Source organism: Empidonax traillii, unplaced genomic scaffold (assembly GCF_003031625.1).
Source record: "Empidonax traillii isolate 1590-97213 ecotype Southwest subspecies unplaced genomic scaffold, ASM303162v1 scaffold224:size737649, whole genome shotgun sequence".
NCBI classification, from domain to species: Eukaryota; Metazoa; Chordata; class Aves; order Passeriformes; family Tyrannidae; genus Empidonax; species Empidonax traillii.
Window position 1 is genome coordinate 713,876 of NW_020955417.1, and position 10,476 is coordinate 724,351.

Sequence of the window (10,476 nt, forward strand, 5' to 3'; positions counted from 1 at the left end):
CCTCATAACCAGACTCTGCAACTGGGCTGACACGGGCTTTGTAGCACTGAACTGATGCAAAACAGCCTGATTTTATCAATGAACACTCTCTCAGAGCATTCCACGCATGCAGAGTAGGAGTGGACAAGCAGGCTGGATTTCCTCCATCAGTATAAATTGTTCACTTCTACTCAAGTCAGTGAAGCACTGCCAACTAACACCTGCTGAGGATCTGCACAAGGACCTCAAGGTCAGAATCTTAGAGCCCTTTATACCTTATTTGCCACAAAGCTGTTCTCCTCTAGAAAGTCTCCTTGTGCAGGAGGCAACTTACACATTGAACTTAGCTCCTATATGCACACTCCTATAAATCATCAACAAATATTCTTTAGCAGATGCACGGGAAGCTGATGACAGAGCAAGTAATTTTATTCATTGAGCCAGTTTTGACACTGAAGGGCACCGAAAGCTGAAAACATTTATAAGGAGTTCCACTTACAACGTTATTTAGAACATCAGTGGTGATTTTGTTATTTCTAAGGAGTGTTTAGATGGAATAGTTTTACCCCTTTGAAAAAACGAGTACCTGTGGGAGAATATAGCTATCAAGATTTACATAAAACTAACAGTCATGTTATGCTCAAAAGCTTAAGTTTATTGCTCTATTTAATGACTACCACCAGTATTTTAAAAAAGAATGCCAGTTCTTCCTGCTAGCTTCTCACTGAAGGAAATATTTTAAATACAGCAATAAAATCAAGAGGTTTAAAGATAACACATTTTGCCACACATTCATGCAAACCCTGCAGACAGGATTTTTACAGGTTCAGGGATACAGAATAAACACAAAGATGTGTACTGAAATAATGGGAAACTTTCCCCACAGTGAAGAAGTTGTAGGCATAACATTTCAGGTCCTACCCTGCACCTACTGGCGTCAATGGCAAAACATCATTGGGAGCAGGATCAGTCCTTATTGTTCTGAGAGCTGCTTTACCTGCTCCTGATTAGCAAGTGCAGTAAATTCGCAGAATCTCCTGCACTAACATAAGCAGTGGGTGTTGGTTATTGTTACAAATAAAGTGAAGCAAAAATATTTTTAGTAGGTCATTACAGCTTCTATTCACAAAACACTCATCTTTCATGTCAAGGATCCTGCATACCTCCATTTTTCTCTGCTCAGTGAAGCACTTAAACATGTGGTTATCTGTAAGCATTAAACACAAAATACGGTCTTCACAGTCTGACTGAGTTCTGAAACGAAAAACATGGGCAGCAGGCTGTAATACTTAAAAGCAAACACTAGTGGTTAGAATGGGCTAATGATTATCTAAATTTGGGTTGAGGGCAAATTTATCAAAAAGCAGCCAACAAGTTCAGACTGATTTTTTTTTTTTTAAGCTGCCTATAGAATTCATATTAATTTTAATAAGCATTGGGCACCCGGTCACCTTTAAAGCTTTGAAATGAGTTTAAATTCACAGATTACAAGTGATTTTATTAATAGATTTTTAATAAATATGAACTCACAAAATTCCTCACCCAATTTCGAATCTCAGATTTCAGAGGAAATTGTATTCAGGTTGTGGTCTGGCTGCTTAAAAATAGAAACTATTTGCAAGTTTGCCAGATGACTGAAATGCCAAAATATTGACAAAGAAAAGGTAAAACGTGAAGGATTTATGTTTGGATCTGTTTCTACTATTTGTCTCATACTCAGCCAGCTTTCATGGTACTGGGCTACACTGCTGGTAAGAATTCAAGGTAAGAATTTGAGGCAAGGATTTGACTCACATAATTGAAATATTTTTCCCCCTTTAGTTCTGTTAACACTGGTGGTGGACTGCTTTAGAAAAAATAAACAAGCAAACGTGATGTGTGAAACATCATTTCAATGTGAATCTACTTGAATCTTTCAATGCAGAGGCTCAGAAAGTTTACGATATACACAGTATTCGGTAATTTTATATGTAAAAACAATCAGAAAGAGGCAAAAAGTTACTTTCAAGCGTAGTCAACATACGGCACATTGCAGCATGACAATTCAAAAAGTTTCACACTGTATTTGGATATATTAGCAATGATCTTTTAAAAAGTAGCAAACTGAAGAGAGTGGATTTTTTTCTGATTTTTTTTCTTGCTTTTGTAACAAATGAAGCTACTATTCCTATTTACAGTATAAATAAGCCTTTTTTGGTGAAGATAATGTCCTGTCACGTATGTTTAAGACAAGGTGTACCTCAGCTCTTAAATGTCAATGCAAACAAGAGCATAAAAGCAATATCAAAGTAAAATAATATAGCTTTCCAGCTAAGACAGCCAGGTTACCATGTGTCTCTTATCAGATCTGAAATATATCTGAATGCAGTCAAAAGTTCTCTTGGCTTTAGCCTTTAGGAATATAATGGACATTTATTCTTCTGCTGTTCTAGAAAGCTGTTTTCCGTACAAGCTCATGACATGATGGACAAATTGATACTGTTCACAAGTCTGGATCATTCCTCCCCTGAAAAGGAAAGAAAAAAAGGGGAGGGAAATAGCAGTCTTATTACATGCAAGCACACGAGGAAACAGCACAGCTAACATGCAGCATGTGCTACAAACCAAAGGTCTATTCCAAAGCATCCTGAAATGAGTGAGAAATGTCCCTTGATTGCAACCAGCTTGCAGTCTGACTTTGAGCTCCATTTTAAAAGTCCCTGTTGAGCAAGGAACAGAAGGCCGTGAGAACAGGAATGGGCTTTATGTTCATTTTCCTTGTCAGAGGAAACACCATCGTCATTTATATTCACATTACCTGAGCACTTGTACTCCAAGAACCACTTTAAACACCATGAAAAGCAATCCCCACCCTAAAGCTCTAGAGAGAGAGATGGGAGCAGGGGAAATAAAGAGGGGAAGTAGCTTATCCAAGACTTCACAGCTGCACTAGGGACTGAATTTGGGACTGTAGAGAGCTAGGCCAGGCCAGCCCAGCCCAGACAACTGATGCGAATTTCTCATTCTGCAATGAGGATTCTTTCCTCTGTGCCATCTCACATCATGATTTTGGCAAGTTCACCAGGGAGCTCTAGGGATGACTAGCAGGATTTTGGAACAGACAATGTAGCTTTTGAAAAGTTACTCAGATTTGTAGCTGAGTTGACTATTGTGCACATCTTGACAGTAAAAGACTCCCAGCAGAGTAATCTATTTTGGTTCAGCTTGTTTTTCAGCTTTTGCTGTTCTCTTTAAAACTACAAACCTGAAGGGAAGTGCAAGCAGGAGCAAAAACAGTTTGATTTTCCACATATCATTAACCTGTGTGTTTCTGCAAGTGGCATATTAAGCAATACATGGGTACTACAAGAGGAGAAAGAAATAAACAAAAAAAAAAATCAGGATGAAGTTGCTAATTTTAAGCAAATTTTACAAATATTTAGAATTCTGCCAAGAATACCTCATCAAAGGTGACACGACCTCTTGGTAATCCATTAGAAAACAATTAAAGCCCATGGCTCAAACTCACAAAAAGTGTATGCAGAATCGTGGCAGCACTGGTGCTGTAGCACAGATCCTGGGGTCACGGTGCCAAAATGAGGCTGAAATGACCAGTGGGGTTGAGCAACATGGGAACCTGTGGGTGACCAGAGCCAACCAGACTGTGTCAGACTGAGGAAGTGCCTGTGTGGTGCATTCCCTTAGAAACCTTCACCAGAGGAAATTAGTGGAAGTTGCTTCCTCTGAGCCAAATGGATAACAGACTGCTAACACTCTCCTTGGGGACTGCCCTCTTCTGTGGAGTCCAGCTTCACAATTACGGGTCACACAGTAACCACAGAAGTAAGGGGGAGATGAGTGGGCAAGACAACATCCTCCTCCAGCCTTTTGCACTTATTTTGTTAAGCCATTCCTTGAAATAACACTTAACAACGAGCAGGGAAGGGCAGGGACCCATGCTCCAACTCTCGTCAATTAGCAAAGGTGAAAAACACCCACTGTGTTTCTAAAAAATGCATTTCCTAGCTGAGCATCTCCCCCCCACCTGCTCTACTTAATACAAGCTCACGGTTGATCTATTTCCGAGCCCCTCTGTGCTGCACACAGGATTGAAATATATCTACGTCAGCCTGTGACACACAAGGAATGTTAGTCATATCAATTAATCCCAAAGCAATTCCATTAACAGTGGGGTTGCACCCTGAAGTTGTGGCAACACAGGCACTAAGGTGGTCATTGAATTTCAGACCACAGGAAATTAGTTTCCTTTTTATCTGATTCCCTGCTATGTGATGGCTTCCTCCCTCCCCACACGTATGCATGCCATGACATGTGCTTGCTGTCCAGGCTTTGGCATAGAATAGACAAATTATGTTTTCACCCTTTTTTGCCACAGAAACCCTTCAAATCTGAGTTGCTTTGTGGGCAATGACAGCAAATCTCTCTCAGCACTGTGGGAAGGATGCAGGAATGATTATTTCCTCTCCTTAGTCATAATGGGTTATTTTAGGATCAGCTGTTGGCCACTGATACAAAGCCCAGTGCACAGGATTTTTCCAAGGGACCTATGAGGGAATGAAGGGAAAGAAACATTTGTTCTCTTCCCACCCCTGGCAACGTCAAAGGTGGTTCTCAGGGCTAATGTCAACCTCTGTACTCCTGTGTGAAGCAGTGAGGTGCATTCCATTACACATCTACTCAGGCCTGCATGCACTCCTCTTCCCCTGCATACCTGGTGACTCCTTCCCATTCACCCTGTTTTCTCTGGCCAGTAATGACCAGGTAAGAGGAGGAGACAGACAGTCTTCCTTCCTATAGCTGCTTGGGCACTGTCTCATCATCTCATGCTACTTTTGAAGTCACCTGAAGCTTTAGTGGGGGTTTAGTGAAAATGAGAGTGGATGGCAGCATGGCTTCCAAGAGACTACAAGCTCCATTTTTCAGTCCTTGAAGAAGTCATGTTATTCTGTAGGAAGGATGGTGATATGCTCTCCATCTTGAGTATTTTAGCCCATGACATTTAAATTGCTTTTTCCTATCCCATCCCACTCCTGAGAGGTATGTGGCAGCTACAGAGGTTCCTGCAGTCCTTCTTTCCCTCCATAGTGACCTTTAAGTGTGATTTCCCTTCTTCAGCCTCTAAAAATGACTGCCAGTTCCCCTCTCCCTCCCCCTTGTATTTTTAATTGGTCTTCTGTATCATACTCATTTGTAAGCAGGCATCTTCACCCTTCATTTGTATGGCTATTTTCCTGTGTAATATTAGTCACAGAGACAAGATATTTCACATCCAGACAGATATTTCACTGGTCTGTGGATGATCAGCATTCACTATTCATATTCTGGTTTTCTTTTTCTCAAGAAGCCTTTCCTTGTCTGGCCTGAAATCCATTGAAATAACCAAATCTCTAAGCCCCTGCAGGTCCTTGTCTATCAGAGCCTCAGCAGGGCAGCAAGCATTTCATTTTCTGCCTCCCACTGAGCATAATTTCTCCTCTGAAATAAAGTTCAGCGTGGGGTTGAGGTTCTTTTTTTTCCCTCAGAAAAATCTTTGGTATGTTTTTCGTGACATCTCTTCCCCCGACTACATTTATCATTATCATTAGAGAGAGCACTGAGACATGTTTTGATGGCACTTGAAACCAGTGGGAGAGGAAAAATAACATCTCTGGTGCAAAATTCAAGTCTGTTTACTTCATAATCAAACTCAAGGTGGTGTGTTAAGAAATGCTTAACTGGAAACCATTGAATTTGTGGAAATTTTCACAGCTCCTCTCATATGTCTGCAAACACTCTGGATTGTCTCCCTCTCCAAGCAATGTCCCTCCCAACATGGCTCACAGGTCCCAGTATGTAAGACCGGTTTTATTTACTCCACCTGGGAAGAAAGTTGTGATCTGTGGCTCTGAACTTAAGTACAGCAGATCTTTGAGCCTTTGCTTCCGTATGAACATGGGGCTAACTCCTCAGCTGGTAAAAGGCCATCCCTTGCTGCATGCAGATGGGCAGCTATGCAGATTTTGATGCCAGCTGTGAGTCTAGCTCAGTTCTAGGGCTGTTCATTAAGGTTTAGTGCTCATAAAATAGGCAAAGATTACAAGTCAGAACAGTTTAGAACATGAAAACTTCCTTCAAGGAACGTTCTCTCATGACCTCCACTTGCCTTTGTTTTTCTCCTCTTCCCGTTTGTTTCTCCTTAAATAAAGGGAAATGTTACAATTTTTCTTCTTGTTTTTCTGGAGAGGAAACTGGCTTTCTTACCTGTCTAACCGTAACTGGCAGGCTGTTCGCAATATGTCAACTATGCCCTCGTTCTTCAGCTGTTTACAGCACACACTAGTTGCAATAAAGCAGCCAGTCCTCCCGATGCCTGCACTGAGGAAGGGAAAAGCAAAGAGAGGTGGTGGAGACGTCAGAATGACTCTGGAACTTCCTTGTTAAACAAGTGCCATTAAACCAGCACAAACCTTGTTATCCTTTTTGTCCCTCCAACCTGCCATTTGCCAGGTGAGTGCTTCCAGATAGAAAGCCCTAACTAGGAAAAGACACTAACTTCAGTGGGATAACACAATTAAGTGTGAGCCACTCATAGCAAAAGGGTGAACATTGCACATACAGTGCTAAAAATGGACTTATTAGATACCACTTGACCCAATATGTTGTTGAACCTGCCAGTGAACCATTGAAAAAAAGCAGTTAAACTGTATTTTTTAGTTAGACTTGGTTTGATGGCAACCCTTCCTTTGAAGGCAAACTTTGCTTGATATTCTTAATTCTAACAGCTTCTTCAAAAGTTATTTTCATTCACAGGTGCATCAAAAAACCTAACCCTTGGTTAGGTTTAACCTTTTTAACCCTTGGTTAAATTATTAGAGTTAGCAGCAGTATAGTAAGTGTGATGTCATTTGCTGATCAGATCTACAATGTAGTAATCATCTGAATTAGAGCAGGATTACAAGAAATTCACTAATAAAGAAATGTGTTTTCTTTCCTGAAATCCTTTGCATCTGATTCAGTCCTTGGATAATGACCAGAACTGAATTTATTCTCAAAGCCACAGTGCTATAGAAGCTGTGAATTCTTCTTATCACCTAACAAACCAGCAGCAAATGCTGGAAGCTCTTCTTATGCGTGAAATAATTAAGTGAGCACACTCAGGAATAATTACTTGACACAACCACAAGAAATCGTGCTTTCATTTACACTGTGAGAAAGTCAATGCAAAACCACTGGCAACTGGTTCACTGCTGCTCACAAAGTCCTTCACCTTCTAGTTGCCCATAACCAAACAGGCCACAGCACAGAGCTCTTGACACTGTTTACTGTCCATAGATCCCAGAGTGTTTTGCAAAGGGAGGGAACAACACGCATTTTTAGATAAAGCAAGCACCACTGAGACAGCATTTGTCCCAGGGAAAGTTGCAGGTCTCTCAGAGGCTGAGACAAGGTCGTAATTCCTCCAAGACTGCACAAGAGTGGCACATCATCCACATATACTATTTTTTTAATATAATCCTCTCACCGTGTCTCTTAGCAGATTTTTTCAATTAAAAGTGCCCCATTTCTCCCAAGATTATTACTTTGTCCTGAGGATGAACCTTACTAGAGGACAAAACAAATATGCATGGTGACAGCAGCTCCACCTGTAGCCAATACCATAATGCTTCAGGGAGCTCTTAGAGAGTCGAAGATTTCCAAGGGCAAAGGGGACCTTCTTAAAAAACATTTCTTATTTTTATCTGAACTCTCCCCAATTTCTTAACATCTGTTTAAAAACATAGGCAGAAAAACTGTACATGTGATATCATACAAACTTTTTACTAGTGTTTACTCCATATTAGCTTATAGATGGATCTTAGATGACACCGAACTAACCAATCATTCATTCCAAGAGGCTCTTTAAAAACATTCTCACTCTATAATACCCACTTACTATGGATTTTGGAGAGCAAACATCTGCGGCTTCCTAGAAAATATTATGCAAAATGAAGTAAAATTCCTTACAAAAATCTATTTGGCAAAATGTATCTTGTTGAAATTATGGAAGATTACCCTGGCAAGATAACTGCATCTCTTATCAGTCTTTCTGCTATTTACCTGGAATAACTGCTTTGACAACTGACTTGTAGTTTTCAAGTAATCATATTTAACCTTTCTAAGCACTGGCAAAACAGGACTTGCTTTCAGACCTCTGGAACTTCTCCAATTTTCCAAGAACTGTAATTCAGCTCTACTAAACTTTAATGATTTAGAGTCTGCGAATCAACTTTTTTAAACACCCTTGGATGAAAATCATTCAGCATATCTGATTTAATAATGGTCAGTAGTCGTTGCTTAACACACTTCCTAGTTAGCAGTGCAAAAGAACACACTTCATCACATCTACAAGTGCTAAGTACATCATCCTACTTCCTTCTGAAGACAGAAGTATCTATCTTCATCTATTTTTATTCTGCTCTGATTAATAATTACAATTTTCTCACCAAACTTCAAACCACTGTAAGGATTTTGTTCCTTCCATACAAGAACTTTTCATCTTTCCCAAGGCTTTTTACTGATGCTTCAGTTTTACTATCAATTGCATAAATTTTCTGACTGTTGGTTAGTACTTGCTGCAATCAGCTTTGTCACTGTTTCATTTATGTGCTATACTTAAATTATTGTCTTTGGCCTAATAATGATTTATTTTTTTTAAAAAAAGCAAATGAGAAATCTATAAAACATGGGGGCTTGAGGCTTAAAGTTTAATATTCTTATTTTTCTGCTTGCAAGTGTCTTCCTACTCAATTTCATCAAAAGCTTGTTAATGTTTGCTAACTGGACCCTTTAAAGATAATTAAAGGCATATATTACTGGTAAGGCAAATGAAATGAAAGCACACAAGTAACTGAGCCTCAACCAGCTTTTGTGTTCATCTCAATCTGTATCTGAATGCAACACTGGGTACCAGACAACTATTGTCATTAAATATTTGAAGTTCCAAGCACATTTCAGAAGCAGTTGGACAAGATCACCCGTGTCTGACTGATGGCCTACATGACAGTATCTATACTATGGCATGCAAAGAAGCCCTTAGAATTCAGGTACAACATTTATTTACCTGCAGTGAACAATCACTGGGGCATTCTTCTCCTCTGCACTCTGCATGGCCTCTTCCACTTCCAGCACTAGCTGTAACAGAGGAGGGGCTTGATCTGGTGTCTTCTGGTCTGGCCAAGACGTGTACCAGTAATGTTTCAGGTTTCTGACTTCTTCTCCTTTCTGCAACCCAGTTAAGATAAACACCACAAAGTTTTAAAAGAACTTCTCACGGTAAATTGATACTGAAACGTGGCCTTCCCTTTAGGAGTGAGATGACTGAATCTGCTGGAAAGACAATATAGCTGGACACACACACAATCCAGGAGACTGCTGCAGAGCACTGATGATATTTTTTGACACAGGTGGTGGAAGAGTCAAAGAGAAAAGGTGTGCTGCTGGACCTTGTATTAACAAAGAGGGACTGGTTGGGCACATGAAGGTTGGGGGCAGCCTTGGCTGCAGCGATCAAGATATGGCGGAATTCAGGATCCTGCTTGGAATAAGCAAGGGCAGTAAGTAGGATTACAAGCCTGAATTTTAGGAGAGCTAACTTTGGTTTCTTCAAGAAATTAACTGAATTAGGGTTAGGGTTAGGCCCTAGAAGATGGGGAGGGTCCAAGACAGCTGTTCCAAGCATCACTTCCTCAAAGCTCAAGATTGGTGCATCCTTCTGGGTAAGAAATCAAGCAAAAGGGGTGTCACCTCAGTCTTCAAAAAGGGCAAAGATGACCCAGGGAGCCTGCAGGGGTAATCATGCTCGACCAATCTGACAGCTTTCTGTGATGGTGCAGCTGTCTGGGTAGATGAGGGGACAGCAGTGGACACGTGAGGGGACAGTGACTTTTGACACTGTCTCTCATAACACTGTCATAGGTAAGCTCACGAAGCATGGGTTAGAAGAGCTGACACTGAGGTGATTGAGAACTGACTGAACAGAAGAGCTCAGAGGGTTGTGAAAAATGCTGAAGAGTCAGCTGGAGGCCTGTAGCTAGCAGTGTTCCCCAGAGGTCAGTACTGGGTCTAGTACTGTTCAATTTACTCACCAATGACCTGGATGAAGGGACAGAGTGTACCCTCAGCACGTTTGCTGATGACACAAAACCGAGAGGAGTGGCTGATACACCAGAAGGTTGTGCTGCCATTCTGTGATACCTGGACAGGCTGGAGGGTTGGGCAGAGATGAACTTGATGAAGTTCAACACAGGCAAGTACAGGATCCTTCACCTGAGGAGGAATAACCCCAGGCACCAGCACAGGCTGGGAAGCAGCTCTGTGGAGAAGGACCTGGGGGTCCTGGGGGACAACAATCTGTCCATGAGCCAGCAGTGTGCCCTTGGGGCCAAGAAGGCCAAGGGTATCCTGAGATGGACTAGGAAGAGCATTGACAGCAAGATGTGGGGGTTGACCCTGGCCCTCCATTCAGCCCCAGTGAAGCCT

At 41.2% G+C, this 10,476-nt stretch overlaps 1 protein-coding gene across 1 annotated transcript in view; it reads right to left on the bottom strand.

Annotated features, from left to right (window-relative positions):
* Positions 1 to 392: 392 nt before the first annotated feature.
* Positions 393 to 10,476, bottom strand: part of PTPN5 (protein tyrosine phosphatase, non-receptor type 5) — an 18,735-nt gene continuing 8,651 nt past the window's right edge. The window contains exons 4-6 of the mRNA XM_027887917.1: positions 9,059 to 9,219; positions 6,220 to 6,333; positions 393 to 2,485 (exon numbers count right to left, since the gene is read on the bottom strand). Coding sequence (XP_027743718.1) covers positions 2,392 to 2,485; positions 6,220 to 6,333; positions 9,059 to 9,219 — 369 coding nt within the window. The 3' untranslated portion in view covers positions 393 to 2,391. The remainder of the gene's footprint in view (positions 2,486 to 6,219; positions 6,334 to 9,058; positions 9,220 to 10,476) is intronic.